At 40.7% G+C, this 15,443-nt stretch overlaps 1 protein-coding gene across 2 annotated transcripts; it reads left to right on the top strand.

Annotated features, from left to right (window-relative positions):
- Positions 1-3,068: 3,068 nt before the first annotated feature.
- Positions 3,069-14,839, top strand: kif7 (kinesin family member 7). Of its 2 annotated transcripts, none has more exons than XM_031759516.2 (20): positions 3,069-3,168; positions 4,963-5,343; positions 5,545-5,742; positions 5,848-6,247; positions 6,337-6,684; positions 7,906-8,098; positions 8,212-8,376; positions 8,582-8,740; positions 8,862-9,001; positions 9,159-9,265; positions 9,811-9,951; positions 10,037-10,242; positions 10,395-10,592; positions 11,233-11,358; positions 11,477-11,653; positions 11,733-11,948; positions 12,166-12,372; positions 13,450-13,648; positions 13,799-13,960; positions 14,146-14,839. In XM_031759516.2, exons 2-20 carry the CDS (start codon positions 5,013-5,015, stop codon positions 14,538-14,540), a joined length of 4,068 nt encoding a protein of 1,355 aa, XP_031615376.1. In that variant the 5' UTR covers positions 3,069-3,168; positions 4,963-5,012; the 3' UTR covers positions 14,541-14,839. The 2 variants fall into 2 exon arrangements, with proteins under 2 accessions (XP_031615376.1, XP_039467073.1); XM_039611139.1 differs by lacking the exon at positions 3,069-3,168 and adding an exon at positions 4,622-4,752.
- The last annotated feature ends 604 nt before the right edge of the window (positions 14,840-15,443 follow it).

Here is a 15,443-nt window from a genome sequence, read left to right as displayed (position 1 = left end):
TGTATTAGCCACAAAAGTGTTTCATCTTTTAACTGAGTAGTCACGTCTTTCTTTAGAGTTAATTCGTTTTTGTTTAGTTTTTCCTTTCAGTAAGATGGAGAGCCATGTAATTGCGAGGCTAGGCGTCTTTGTTGAGGTCCAAACGCTGACAGGTAAAAGGGGAGAGTGATGTAATGAGTGATAAATATGAAGGATACTGTCTTAGTTTGAAAGAAATTTGGTGTGTCGCTGGTTGCCCCCCTGGACACTCCCCAGTGTAGACTGGCTCCCTAACTGGCCTCCAGTTCACTGTACTGATTTGTTAGTTTAATGTAGTTGCTGTTTTTTAGCATTGTCAATGTAGATATATATACAGGACTGTGAAAAAAGTTTTAGGTAAGTGAGAAAAAAATGTTGTAAACAAATAATGCTTTCAAAAATAGAAGTGTTAGTCATTTATTTTCATCAATCAACAAAATGCAGTGAATGAACAAAAGAGAAATTTAAATCAAATCAATATTTCATGTAACCACCCTTTGCCTTCAAAACAGCATCAGTTCTTCTAGGTACACTTGCACACAGTTTTTGAAGGAAATCGGCTGGTAGGTTGTTCCAAACGTCTTGAAGAATTAACCACAGATCTTCTGTGGATGTAGGCTTCCTCACATCCTTCTCTTCATGTAATCCCAGACACACTTGATGATGTTGAGATCAGGGCTCTGTGGGGGCCACACCATCCATTCCAGTACTTCTTGTTCTTCTTTACACTGAAGACAGTTCTTAATGACTTTGGCTGTATGTTTGGGGTCCTTGTGCTGCTGTGGAATACATTTGGGGCCAATAAACAATCATTTATATTTCTGAAAGCATTCTTTGTTTACAGCATTTTTTCACACCTGCCTAACTTTTGCACAGTACTGCATATTATAATGTTATAGTAAAGTAATATTTTAATAATCTAATTCTATGAGTTTTAGGGGGTTTTAGTTGAGTTTTTCTTCTTTATTTGCAGATCTAACCTTATTCAAGGTTTATTGATTTTTCAAATAAACTAGTTAAATTAATCTGCCATGCCCCTTCCTTTGCCAGCATGCTTTTACTACAAATAGGCAATATGATATATATAACAATAAATAATACATTATTTGTTTAATATTTCCTTAGGTGCGCTGTTGGTCTTCATTCTTTCAATTTTTTGACACCCCATCCAAAATATCCCCTTCCCTACCTTACCCTCACCACTGCACATACAAATTCCATAACAGTGTTGTGATCAAGAAGAAATGGTAACATCAATTACAAGTAGTAGGATCACTGTTAGGAAAACTATTACTATTCTCTATTCTCTTTCAACGAGCAAGTTTATTGTTAAACCTACACTGTGAGTCTTTGCAAAGAAAATGTCCCTTTTCAGACTATGATGCAACACTGCCCTCTGTTCACATTTTAGACATACTGCACCCTCAACTGTTTTTAAAAGTGGCCATAAACCATACCTGTTTAAACAGTTATTGGTTATCAGTTTGGAATTTACTAAGATTTTAACAGATTGCAAGAGAGAGAGAAAGGCCAAATTTCATGTGCAAATAAACACATTTATTTGTTTACTGTGCTTGTGGTTTTTCATCACCATTTGTAATCATGGCTATTGTGGCTATGATTATCAGCATCACTGTTGTTTTTAGATACATCATTTAAACAACTAGCCTCTTTGAGATTTGGACCTCTTTTTAAGAAGGGCCTGTACACAGATAATACAAAAATGATAGCAAGTAAAACATTAGGAAAAGTATAATGCATAATGTTTCAACAAAATCAGAGAATGTAAGAGTTTTGTACCACATTTCCTTGTGGGCATTTAAACCCAGTTTTTCAGTGAGAATAAGAGCTACAGCTACCACTAGACTGTCCTGCGACTGGGCATTGTAAATAAGCCTGTTATATTTAAATATAACATGGGAGCCAAGGTAAGTGGGCAATTTTTGAAGAACTTTAAATATAGCCCAACATTTCGTTCAACATCATATCATGTATAGCCTACATTTCAAGTCTTGTTACATCTGAACTGACCTGCTCACATAATGTGATTGGTGGATGATTGCCAGCACACATCAACAGTTCAGTTTGATCTTTTGTTTTTTTGTTTGTTGTTTGGGAATTTATAGTGTTCAGTGTCCATTCATTTGTTTTATTATAGCCCATAAGCTGTTTACTTCAGTTTTCTTCCACTAAACAGTTCTCTGGCCTCAACCTTTAATTTTCTCAAACATAATGTAAGTTGCATTTACTGAAGACACAACCTAAGATTATCCTTTCAGCAAAAATGAGACAGGGAAAAACAGAAAAGTACACCTTTAGTGTCAGTTATGGTCCAAACAAGGCTGGACACGTGGTGAGAATGAACCATGGAATAAATATCACTGTAAAATTCAAAACTTTCATTTTTGATAAAGCACAGTTAGGGCTGCACCAGGTGACCCTGAGTTCGCCCTTAGCTACACTAGGCCTAGGCTGCTGGGTGCTTTCCACTGAGTGTTTCTCGTTTACTCCCTATGTGATTACACACCACTCTGCATTCAATCCCTAGTTATTATTAATCTCAAGATCTCTTCTACAGTATGTTTTGCCCTGTCTTTCTCTCTTACCTAAGCCTGGTTCTGCACAAAGAGTTTTCCTGTTAGAGTCCTACCATCGCCAAGTGCTTGCTCAGAGGGTTAAATGTGATTGTTGGGTGCTAGGGTCTGTAGGGTCTGTAGGGTCTTCACTTTGCAATATAAAGCGCCTGCTGTTGTGATTTGGCTCTATAGAAATAAAAGTGAATTTAAAAAAATATCTTTCATGATAGTTGCATTTGCACATAATGTGGTTTTCGTGCAGATAACAGAAATTTCTCGCGGCTCCCATAAATTATTTTACAATCCAGCATCCATATCAAAATATGCAGTTAACAAAAAACAAAACAAAACCCTAATGATTAAAGTGCCTTTTGTACTAAATCGCGTGTGCTGTGATCTGCTGAGATGTTGTCGCCTCTCAGCCATGATGCTTTGCTGCTGCAGATCAAACCCAGGCCAAGGTTTCGTGCTCCTCCCCTGGGCTGCCCGTGGACTGCCCCTCAGCTTCCATTCTCCCCCAAAAAAGCTCTCCAGAGTTACTCTGAATTCGTGGTACAACTTCTGCTGCATTAAAGTAAGTCATGAAAAATGTTTAGTGCTTACGAAAACTGTCGATGTACGCCGTTTAACGTTACGCATTTCTAACGGGCCGAGTTAGTTCGCGCGTTATCAGCTTTTATCCACCCTCATCCTCAAGTTTTTGATGTTGTTGTTTAGACTGTCAGCTAACTTTAGCTTAGCTGAAGTGAATCTGGAAAACAGGCAGCCTCACGAACTTGTGAACTTTAAGAAGCAGTGTGAAAATGAAACAGTCCTAAGATAAAGCCGACATTTTTTCTCATTAATAGAGGTAGTACATTCTTTGTGTTTTTTTCTTCTACTTCTTCTTCTTTTGTTTTTTGTAACCCTGTACAACAGCGAGCTAGCGTTACCCTGCTAACTTGGGAAACACAAGTTAACAGCGCTGTGATTAGTTCTGGATGTGAACTAGAACTTTTTTTCTTTACTCGACACGAAGCTGGTTTGTCTGCGTGAAAAAGCGATAAATTAACTAATGAAGTCGCTGATGAAACGCTACCCTTGGGTGAAAACGCAGTAACGTAACAGTACTTACCCAAAAAAATAAGAAAAGATGATTCACAACGCGACACCCGCTATTTTAAACTGTTGAAGACTTTAACTGTGTCATATAACTACTGTGTCGTTAGTGCAGAGCTGTGATTAACCAGTAAATAGGGGAAGCTTATTACTACACAAGGCTCAGACTAATCCAAGTAATAATAAAGCATCCTTGAAGGGGTTTAATGTGAAATTGTAAACGTGTATTTTGAATTAGATCTTGGTACAGGTATATATTTTTAGTAACACTATAACTTTGGGAGAGATTGCGGTGTTAAAAAGCCTTGAAATCAAAACTTTTTTTATACTGCATGCATCTAAAAAAGATTGTGATTTTGTTTTGTTCTTTAAATAACTGTAAAAAAAAAATATTTTATTTGATCTTTTTATTGAACACATATCTTATCAATTTTCTTCAGCAGTAAGTACAGTGTTGTGAAAAACTTTACAGGACTACATCCGGGAAAGGTGTTGTGTAGTAGATGGTTAGTAGCAGCCAGGTACTGCTAATCAGGTGACTTTGATTAATTGGGCATCAGCAAGTGCCTTTATCCTGGTGTTTGTGCAGAAGTTTTGGTAGTTTCCTGGTCTGGACCATTCAGGTGTGTCTTAACAAAAGGCCTCAATCTTTCCAGAAGTGGACATCGCAGCAAATGCACCCCAAGGTCAGATCATGCAATGCTCAGAGAAAATGCAAAAAAACTAAGAAAACAAAACAAGTCTACAGCGCATAGCAACACCGCGTAGGTTTGCAAAGTTGTATCTTATTCTTGATTCACATGTGAGATTATCTGTCTGACAGATCAAACTTGGCCCAAACTCAGTCATGCAACAGGACAGTGATCCCAAGCACAGCAGCAAATCTACAACAGAAAAAAAAAGGATTAGGTGCTGCAGTGGCCCAGTTAAAGTCCAGACATTAAACAGACTAAATGCTGTGGCACAACTTTAAGAGCTGTGCATGAATGAAAGCTGGCAAACCTCAGTAAACTGAAGCAATGTTGTGAGGAAAAGTGGGCCACAATTCCTTCACAATAAGGTTAGAGACCGATAAAGTCATACAGAAAACGATTACGTTAAGTTATTGCTGCTAAAAGTGGTTCTACAAGCTACTCAGTCATGGGTGCGCTTTTTTTCCCCATCTTATCATGCAATTGCATCCTCATTTATTACCTTGTACCATATTCATAAATGTGACACGAGATGTTCATCAAATATTTGTCAATAAATGCTTTTTTGTTTTCTTCAGGAGTCCAAAGATGATCAATACATAACAGCGGAACAGAGAGGAGAGAAGAAATGTCTCCCAAACTGCCTGCTGGCCAGGGCAGAGGGGAGTATTCTGCAGTGCAGGTGGCTGTCCGAGTACGTCCCCTGCTGCCTAAAGAGCTTCTGCACTGCCATGAGAGCTGTATCACTGTGGATCCTGAGCTGTGTAGGGTTACTCTGGGTCATGACCGACACTTTCTTTGCGACTTCCCGTTTGAGGAAACTTGCAGTCAGGAGGAGGTTTATTCTGTGTCTGTTCAGCCGCTCATAGATGCCTTCTTCCAAGGTTTCAATGCTACAGTCTTTGCCTATGGACAGACAGGATCAGGCAAGACTTATACCATTGGGGAAGCTAATATTTGTAAGTCTTCTTTTTTGTCTTTTATAATTTTTTTACCTAAAAATATTAGTAAAATGTTTGGTTTCAACAAAGCATGCATGACACACACTTTAAAAATACAAGTAATGCTTTTTTTTTGCATTTTTTTTTTCTTATCGGATGGAAAAAATAAACTGAACAGAATCAGATTTTCCATTTAAAACAAATTAACTGTAATTTTAGGTTCCTTTAGTGATGAGGAGCAGGGCATCATCCCCAGGGCCGTTGCAGATATCTTCAAGCTGCTCGATGAAAATGACCTCACAGACTTCTCTGTTCGAGTCTCCTATCTGGAGATCTACAAAGAGGATTTCAAGGACTTGCTGGAAGTTGAGACTGCCAGCAAGGACATCCACATCCGGGAGGATAAGGGCAATATTGGTGAGGAATAAAGAGTCTTAAATGTTTCTAAGCATGTTTTTGAGTAGTGAATGCAGAAATGTCTTCATTTAAAAAGTATTTGTTAACTGCATTTTGACTTTGTAGTTTTGTGCGGCGTAAAGGAGTGTGAAGTGGAGGGTCTTGATGAAGTGCTAAGTTTACTGGAGTCTGGAAACACAGCCAGGCACACTGGTGCAACCCAGATGAATCCTAACTCCAGCAGGTCCCACACCATTTTTACTGTGTACATGGACCAACGACGAGGAAGCTCTCGCCTTTATGGGACTGCTGGAAGTTCTGGACCACAAATGTTGTCTTCCAAGTTTCACTTTGTTGACCTGGCAGGATCAGAGCGCATATTAAGGACAGGAAACACTGGAGAGAGACTAAAGGAGAGTATCCAGATTAACAGCGGTCTTTTAGCTTTGGGAAATGTTATCGGGGCACTGGGGGACCCCAAGAGGAAAGGCTCTCACATACCATACAGAGATTCTAAAATTACAAGGTAAGTTATAATAAGTTGATCTGGACTTAAACATATCAATCTAACTAAACATTAATACCTGATTATTTTATTTTCCTTCTGTCAACTAGGATACTAAAAGATTCTTTAGGGGGAAATTCAAAAACCCTGATGATTGCTTGCATCAGTCCATCTTCCTCAGATTTTGATGAGAGCCTGAACACACTAAACTATGCCACAAGAGCAAGGAACATTCAGAACCGTGCTACAGTCAACTGCAAGCGTGAGCCAGATCGCGTGGAAGGGCTCGAGCAACAAATCAAGGCCCTTCGCAGAGCCCTCGAAAACCGCCAGCGTTCAGAGACCCGCATAATCTCTCACGCCGAACCCAATAGGAGACCTCGACTTGGAGAGGGAGAAATAAGCAGACTGCAAGTCCAGAGCGCTCACTATAGGACCTGCACAGACACTGCTTACAGGTTAAAGAGCATTTATCGATGGGTTTGATTTAGTCTGCATTATTTAACCTGTGCTGTAAGATTTGGACACTCAGTTTAACGTACCAGAAAAAATGTGCACATTGGTTGACAGTTGCTTTGTGAATTAATCCTCATCTACATCTTTAGAGAGAGAAAAGTTTTATATGTATATATCATACAATTAAAAAGCCAGTGCAAACATAACACATTTTAGATTTTATTTTATAATTACATAATTAAAAAATTTTTTTAAAATATCAGAAGACAATGAAAGTGTCCAATCAGCCAAAGTCTTAATATGTGACGCAGGATGGGAATAGCCAGCCAAAGATGCAGACTGAGAATCTCAGCTACCCACAAAAACAACCAAGCAATGGCAGAATCAGGAACAACTGAACTTTTTAGTATTTCCAGTGTTTGTCTTACATTAACTCCCTGCTGGTATCTCTCAAAACTATGTCAGAAAAATGCATGTTTGAACAGTTTCTGAGGCATAAACAGTGCACTATTTGCCCCATATGGTCATAGCAAAACTCAACAATGATAAGAAAAAATGGTCTCACACTCCTAGGGGCTGCAACCTAGTGCTGGCGACTGTCGTCTTTAGCCTGTGGTGATAATGCTGTAAGGATTTTGATGGGTAAAACCTTGTCAGAAGTTTTGTTATTTATAAATGTTTTGAAAATAAGCATTTAATAAGTCTGTCCCGTATTCAGCAAGTGAAAATAAAATAAACAATAAAAGGTGAATCAGATGGACCATTACGGCAAGGCTGGGATGGTCCATTTGGTAAAGTAAATCCGTTGGGCATCTTTCTTTGCCTTTAGACAATAATTCTGATGGCAAAAGAACCAAACGGGACAAAGAGAAAAAAAAAAAAAAGAAAATAAGCATTTTTCCATTTGTGTCATTACTAAACAATAATAATTCTGAGAATGGAAGAAAAAATTGTAGTAATTTGTCATGCAAACTGTTTTTTGCATGACAGAAAATAAATTAAAAGTTAAAATTTGGGATTTTAGCTTTTAATTTATTTTCTGTCATGGGTTTTCACATGTTGTATGACATAAGGTAACTTGGTTAAAACTATTTAAAACCCAGTCATCAGTGTATTTCATTCTAAATCATAATTTTTTATGTTTCTCTGATACAAAAATGTAGAAGAGATAAGTGAAATCTATGGCTGTACAAAAATTTCTCTGTGCTGCTGGTGGATCACAGGTTGCTGCGGGAGCTGCAGAGTGAAGGGGCTCTGACTGCTGAACAAAGTCTGAGAGTGAAGGAGTGGCTTTGTTCTGTGGAGGAGGAGAGAAGTGGGCTGACCACGGCTTCCGGTCCAGACAGCGGTATTGAGAACAGCTCGACTGAGGACAGTGTTGGCCTGAGGAGGGGCAGGCCTTCTGTAAAGAACCAGGTCTGTCCCTTTCACTCTAAAATAATTATTAAATCACTAGTAATTATTTTTAAAGAGTGACGTTTTGAACAAAAACATAGGACATGTATTACTAACTATAAATTACTCCTCAGGACACCGCTGTGGAGGAGAGGTGGAGCCATGACCATGACAGTGATAAAGATGGAGAGAAGGAAGATACTATTGCACACCTTCAGTCACAGATCCAGCGGTTAGAGAGGGAGAACACGGACTTTCTAGCAGCTCTGGAAGATGCTATGGAGCAGTACAAGCAGCAGGTTAGACAAAGTTTATCTCTTATATTGTTTTTCTCCTGAAGCAATGACTCACACTTTTGATCTTAATATTATTTTTTTAATCATCATCACAAAGTTAATCCTACTGACCCGCACCCGAGCTGTGCCAAAACTTAAACTTGATGTTTCAGATCATATCTGACCTTAGTAATGTGATACTGATTTTATTGTCCTCTTACTGTCTCAGAGTGATAAGCTGCAGGAGCAGCAGGACCTGATAGCAGATCTACAGTGTCAGCTCTCTACTGCAGGACTGATGGGCCTGGGTCTTAACATGAGGTTGCGGCCGCACACTGCCCCCATGGGCTCCATGCAGCACAGTCAGAATGGAGGCACCCACAGACAGGTAACCAGCTATTTAAAAAAAAAGAAGTAGAAAAATCCATATTAAGATGCATAGAGTCCAATTTATTCTTTTGTTTTGTAGTTTTCATACCTCTACATCTGTGTGTTTTGTGTGATTGCAGGTCAGTCCAGTGGGATACATTGGTAATGGGCCTTGCACTGATCAGGATGGGAAACTGTATGAGGAGCAGGAGATCCCAGGTGGAGCAGAAATGCATTACAGGGAAAAAGAGGGCAGTCATTCTGGACAAGAGAGATCAAAGTATGTTGTTTCTTCTGAATCTAAATAGAGTTTCAATTTTTTTTAAAAAGTTGCTAAACAACTGTCTGGGCAATCGTGTCAATCAACTGTTCATTATAAGTGTCATTGTGTTACGCCTGTGCTCATGGTATTTGTGAATTGTGCGTTATTCTGTCAGGCAGGTGAATCTGACCTGGACCAAGCGGGACATGCAGTCAGGGGGATTACCAGCTGCTGGCAAAGGGCTGGAGCCAGACCAGCACCCCTGTTTAGCCAGAAAAGCATGTAAGTCTAACAACTTGCTCACTACCAAGATTACTAGATGCTCAGAAATGATTTAATGGAGCATTGAGTGGGATGTTGAAGGTATTGTCTGGATTTCTTTTTTGTACTACTTCTTCACTAGTGGAATATTTATTCATTTGTTCTCAAATCAAAAATCAAGTTTAAGTCATGCAGTGTCATACAGTCAGAAACACTTTGTTACAAATACGATCAGTTATGATCCAGTTTTGCTTCCTTTTGCTTATTTTTCTGTGTTTTTGCAGACATAGTTTCCATTTCTGTGTGCGGCATGCACAGAAAATGAATTAAGTGAATTGCAGAGACGCTAACATCACGTGGAATGATAGCTTAATTTTGTACTTTATTGTGGTTACATGTTCAACCAGTGGTTACAGCAGACTTCTAAAACTGATTGTTATGGTTTTGTTGCCTCTTTTCTGTTTCTATCTTACACTCCACTCGTGCTTGAGTTGAGTCAAAGCTGTGTCCCCTTCCTCATTATATCACCACCAACCTCGTGTGTTCACTTTCAAATTTCTCTGTAGCCAACTCCAGCAGTGGGGAAAGTCTAAAAAGCTTTGAAGGTGTTTCAGAGTGGGGACTTCTTCAGGCACAGCAGAAGATCAGGGAGTTCTCTGTCACCATTCGCATGAAAGAAGAACTCATTAAGGAACTCGTCAAAACAGGTAGCAATTTAAATTTTGGCTTCATCCTTTTCACAAAAAGTATTCTCTTTTGTGTTTTTTCTGAATCAGTTGTTTGCTTTTTAAGGTAAGGATGCTCAGGCTCTGAACAAGCAGTACAGCCATAAGATCACAGCTCTGGAGGGGGAAGCTGTGCAGGCTCGGCAGGAGCTGCAGGAGGCCCAGCGGCAGCTGCAGGATCTAGAGAGGCAAGAGAGAGAGATCAGCATCACAGACAAGACCAGAGCACAGGAATGTCGCAGGAAGATAGCTGCTGCCCAGAGCAAAGTTCAGGTTTGTATTCATGTGCCGCCAAGAGTGAGGCCGGTGTTTTGTGTCGGTGATATGCTGCTTTTTAAAACTGTGTTCTTAATGATTTCACATCCTGATTTTTAAACATGACCTGTAAACTTCTAAAAGTGAAAATATTTCTGGTTAAACATTAGGTACTAAGTCAGCGTCAGAGGGATACTGCCCGTCTCGCGAACCTTCCTGCCCAGAGTGAGCGCCGTGTGTTAGAGCTGGAGAGAAGCGTCCAATCTATGAGACAGCAGCAGGAGCAGTTGCAAAAGCGGCTGCGTCAGGAAAGTCAGCAGAAGCGTCGTCTGGAGAACGAAATGCAGCAGAGAACTCACAGAGTCAAGGTACCACTGAGTGGCTTTGTTTGTTTGTAACTAAGCAAAGTTTAATTGAAAAATATTAGTCTGTGCGACAGATGGCACTGCAGTTTCAGTTCAGGCTGGGTAATTAATCCAACTTTATGTCAGTTATGATTTTTTCCAACAAACATGAAAACAAAAAAAATCGAGATTAAACAGCTTTTGGATTCATTTTCACTAAAAAGCTCTTGTTTGTTTCTTGAATTATAAATCAAGCACACCTCTTTCCTTTGCAGCTTAAACTTGCTCAGTGTTTATTGCAGCTCGAGCCAAGAGAGAGCAAATGGGGCTCACTTTGCCCCCAGGCTACACTCGCAGACATCCCACAGTGGAGGTAGGGTGGCGTTGACTGGTGGTTGCCCTTGCAATAAAGGCTTTACAGTCAAAAACGTCTCATCTTAGGGTCCAACTTTCCTACACGACAAACATGTGTCCTCTGTCACCTCCACCTAAATCATTTTGACTCAGCAGCCTTAGTTTGAGTATAGAATCAGTTTTTGGGGGGGCAGTGATGAGCAAATTAGCTTGACTGGAAATTGCAGCCGAATGCAGTTCTTGCAGTTCTTCCTGTTCTTGCAGTGCGATGTGTGAAAATGTGACTTTTATGCTATTTCCACCATACCAGGAACTTGAAATAAAGAATGAGCAGCAGCAGAAGATCCTGAAGATAAAGACCGAAGCGATTGCAGCTTTCCAGAGGCAGAGACGCAGTGGCAGCAACGGCTCTGTCATCTCATTAGAAGAGCAGCAGGTGCAGCAAGAGCTGAGATGCAGTAGTAGTGTATACACGTATGGCACCTAGAAATACTATTACTGTCTGTTATTGTGCTTTTATGTGTCCTTTTGTGTCTCAACTCACCTGTGAGCAGAAAATTGAGGATCAAAAGCGCTGGCTGGATGAGGAGATGGAACGGATACTAGAACAGAGGCGAGGATTGGAAGATCTGGAGGGAGAGCTGACGAAAAGAGAGGAAATCCTGGCCAAGAAAGAAGCATTGCTACAAGAACGCAGTGGATTGGAAACCAAGAGGCTCCGCTCCAGTCAGGTATTAACACAAACAATTCAGCTTATTAGCACAGGGGACTTGCAGATGCTGAGTCCTGTTTTATTCATCTTTCCTCCAGGCCCTAAGTAAAGATCTAATGACACTCACCGGACGCATTGAATTACTTGAGGAAGAGTTGAGTGAGAGGAATGGTCTCCTTCGCAGTAGTAGTGCTCAAGACTCCCAACAGATCCGGCAAGAGATCTCCAACCTACGTCAAGAGAAAGATTCACTGCTTAAACAGCGAGTTGAGCTGGACGATAAACTGCGGCAGGGTAACCTGCTCTCACCAGAGGTCAGATATTACTCTGAGGTTCAAGCTCTTTTATCTGATTTTAATTATCAGCACTCTTTAGATTAATATTTTGATGTACAGAATACATGTACTGAATACAGTCACAATAACAGCCTAATTATCAAGAATGTGGAAAGCTCTAGTTTCAAACTGAAAATGAATTGTACATGGTATTCAAATCTTCATTAAGGACATCTGTTCACTCTGATGTTACCAGGAGGAGCGAACGCTTTTCCAACTGGACGAGGCAATTGAGGCTCTGGATGCAGCGATTGAGTATAAGAATGAAGCCATCACTCAAAGACAGAGACAGCTTCGGGCTTCTGCCAGTATGCTCTCCCAGTGGGAGATGAATCTCATGGCCAAGCTCAGTTACCTGTCTGCCTCTGAGACCAGAGCTCTGCTGTGCAAGTACTTCGACAAGGTATGTGAAACAGAATAAAAAATGTTCTGAATAAACAGACCCACACAAATTGTATTCATTTTTAGGGGGTAGAATAAACCTTAAGATGATAAAAATAGAGAGAACTGTGGCCATGTAAGCACCTCAGTCTGATTAGTTTGTGGCTGTTCTCTTCTTTAGTATGCCCTCTCCTTCACATTTAATGTGAAACATTAAACGCCCGGTGATGCATGCTACTTCCCTTTCAACAAAACAGCAGTTACAAAGCTGAAATGTGTCTCTGTTTGAGATGATTTGAGTTTTGTGACATGGAGTGTCATCTTTCTGGAAGCAACCATCAGAAGATGGGCACACTGTGGTCATAAAGGGGTTGACATGGTTAGTAACAGTACACCGTTACAGCACCATCCACCACCAGACTGAACCATTGATACGAGACAGGATGGATCCATGTTTTCCTGATGTCAAAAGCTGTGTCAAAGCTTTTGTCAAAGCTGACCCTACCTTATGTGACAGCAGAAATCAAGACTCATCACCAGGCAATGTTTTTCCAGTCATCTATTGTCCAGTTTTGGTGAGCCGTGTTTATTGCAGTCTCAGTTTCCTGTTGTTCACTGAGAGGAATGGCACCCAGGCTGCTTCAGGGTTCAGTATGTATCCATAACTTGATTGTAATGAGTGGTTTTTTGAGTCACTCTTCCTTCCTATAAGCTTGAAACAATCTGGTCATTTACCAACATCCACAAGGTGTTTTCATCCAGAGAACTGTCGCTCCCTGGATATATTCGTTTTCTGACCATTTTCTGTAAACTCTAAAATTGGTTGTGTGGGGAAATCCCAGTAGATCAGCAGCAACACTCAGTCCAGCTCAGCTGCCACCAACAGCCATGCCATAGTCACTTAAATTTCTGATGCTCAGTTTGAACTTCTGCAAGTTGTCTTGGCCATGTCTACATGCACAATGCTTGGAGTTGCTGCCATGTTTAGATATTCATGTTAACAAGTAGTTGAGCAGGTGCACCTTGCACATGTGACTCTGGACTGCGTCTGGACTCAGAGTTCTAGGCTTATGAGTGTTTGTGTGCACATTTCCTGCAGGTGGTATCTCTGCGTGAAGAAGAGCGTAAGCTGCAACTTGCCCTAGCTGAGCTGGAAATGCAACTAGATGAGCAGCAGAGGCTGGTGCAGTGGCTGGAAAATGCACTCGATCGCACACAACTCGACACAGATCGCCGGCTTACACAACAGCAGAAGGAACATGAGAGGAGTGTGCAGCTCTTACTGCAGCAGTGTCGAGGTGAGACTAACATAAACCAGTCATGCTATTCTGAAGACTAAATAGTCTCACACACTGAACATATTTAAGGCTCAAAGGTAGAGTATAAGTTAAAGTGGCAGATGGTGTTTCCGTTAATATCGTACTGTGTGCGTTTTATCGTCCCGACAGAACAAATGGACGAGGGCCTGTTAGGGCGGCAGCGGCAGTATGAGGGATGGATCCTCAACCTCAGCAGGGAGCTGAACCATTACAAGGCCACTAATCTGGAACTAAACAGCAAACTGAGGGAACTCTGTGGGTCAGCCACTCAGCCAAAAGAGCATCCTAAAGGTACAAAAGTGTTTATTTTTAGTGTGTGATTGTGATGTCATTCTGCAGGACTAGGAACAAGATGCCTTCAGTTCAAATTTTCCTTTGTAACTTTTGGAGTTTTCCAGTCGAATTTAGTGATTTTTACAGTTAAAAATAATGTATTCCTGCATTAGTAAATATCCTGTTAACATACTGTCTTTCAGTCGTGCCATCTGATGGTAAACCTGCAAACGTTGGCAGCATGGAAAAGCTTCCCCGTTGCCCCGAAGACAGCTCAGGAGGCAGAGGGCCAGGGCAGCTGGACAGACCTTCCAAGTCTAGGGAGGAAATGCGGGAGCTGGTGAACACCCCTCTTCCATCCACGTGGAGGCGCTCTTCTCTCCCAACGGAGGAACCTGCCGTCATGGAGGAGCTGTGGCTTCAGGTGGCCAGCGATGGCCCTGTTAAACGTGTAGGTCAAACTGCTGTGGGGTCTTGGAGTGGGCCAACCGCCCTGCCTGTGGTTAAATCTCGCCGAGAGTCCCGTCGCTCCAGCCTCAACATTGGACCGCTGACCTCAAACAATGCATTAATTGATGTACGAAAGAATCCTGTCTGAAAGTAAATGTAACATGTAATTCGCATGTATTTTTGCTCTGTGGTCGCTGAAAGATTTTGTTGCTTTGTCAGTCTTTTAGCTTTTTTATGTGAATTTTGTACTTTAAATAATGAACACCCACTGATTTTGATACAAAGCACTTTCCACTAAGTTTTTCATGTCATGCAGATGGTAGGTATGTGGTCTAACAATATGGCTCATTTCATCCCTACAAAACGAGATTCTGTCTTTCTCTGATGATGTAGTCCTTTGACTTTCTTGAAGATTTTATATTAAAAGGTTTTTGCCTTCTATGCTCATGTTTCTTATTTTCTTTTGTACTCAGTTCAAGGCCACAGGTGTCAAACCTTGAATAAATTACCTCAGGAATGGTGCATTTTAAGTTTCAGTCAGGATTTAGAGTCCATCACAACACAGAAACAGCACTGCTGAAGGTTATCACTGATCCTCCTGTGGCTCCTGGCAGGTGAAACATTTGATAACGCTGACTACATCAATTACTACAGAGACGGGAACTATTATTAAAGCACGATTAAAGGAAAATGTTTGCAGCACTTAAAAAAAGTCATGGAGTTCCACAGAGTTGTGTACTGGGACTCATGCTTTTTATATTATAGATGGTTCCCTTAGGAAATACAGTGATGTGTAATTTTGTACTTCTAAATGTATTTTGACCTATAAATCTCAGAAACGTCTTACTAAGATGCTGTATCCACTCTCCAGTAGCACTATGAAGAATCTTAGTCATTTTTGACCAGAGCATGTCCTTCAAGGTGTGCATTAAACAAAAAAGTAGAACTGCATTCTTTCATCTGTGCAGTATACCTAAAATTAGAAATGTCCCATCACTAGTAAAGCTGAAAAACTTGTTTGTGTATTTTTAACTTCTAGGCTTGAATGTCG

This window comes from Oreochromis aureus, linkage group 1, assembly GCF_013358895.1.
Source record: "Oreochromis aureus strain Israel breed Guangdong linkage group 1, ZZ_aureus, whole genome shotgun sequence".
NCBI classification, from domain to species: Eukaryota; Metazoa; Chordata; class Actinopteri; order Cichliformes; family Cichlidae; genus Oreochromis; species Oreochromis aureus.
Note: the sequence above shows the minus strand (reverse complement) of the source record. Positions and strands in the feature narration are given on the sequence as shown.

What these genes read in the sequence shown, in the direction of transcription:
- kif7 (XM_031759516.2), top strand. Translation starts at nt 5,013, where the DNA reads ATGTCTCCCAAACTGCCTGCTGGCCAGGGCAGAGGGGAGTATTCTGCA. An exon ending in TGCACAGACACTGCTTACAG is followed by an intron (nt 6,685 to 7,905) that starts GTTAAAGAGCAT and finishes GGTGGATCACAG; the next exon opens with GTTGCTGCGGGAGCTGCAGA. An exon ending in TCTGGACAAGAGAGATCAAA is followed by an intron (nt 9,002 to 9,158) that starts GTATGTTGTTTC and finishes TTATTCTGTCAG; the next exon opens with GCAGGTGAATCTGACCTGGA.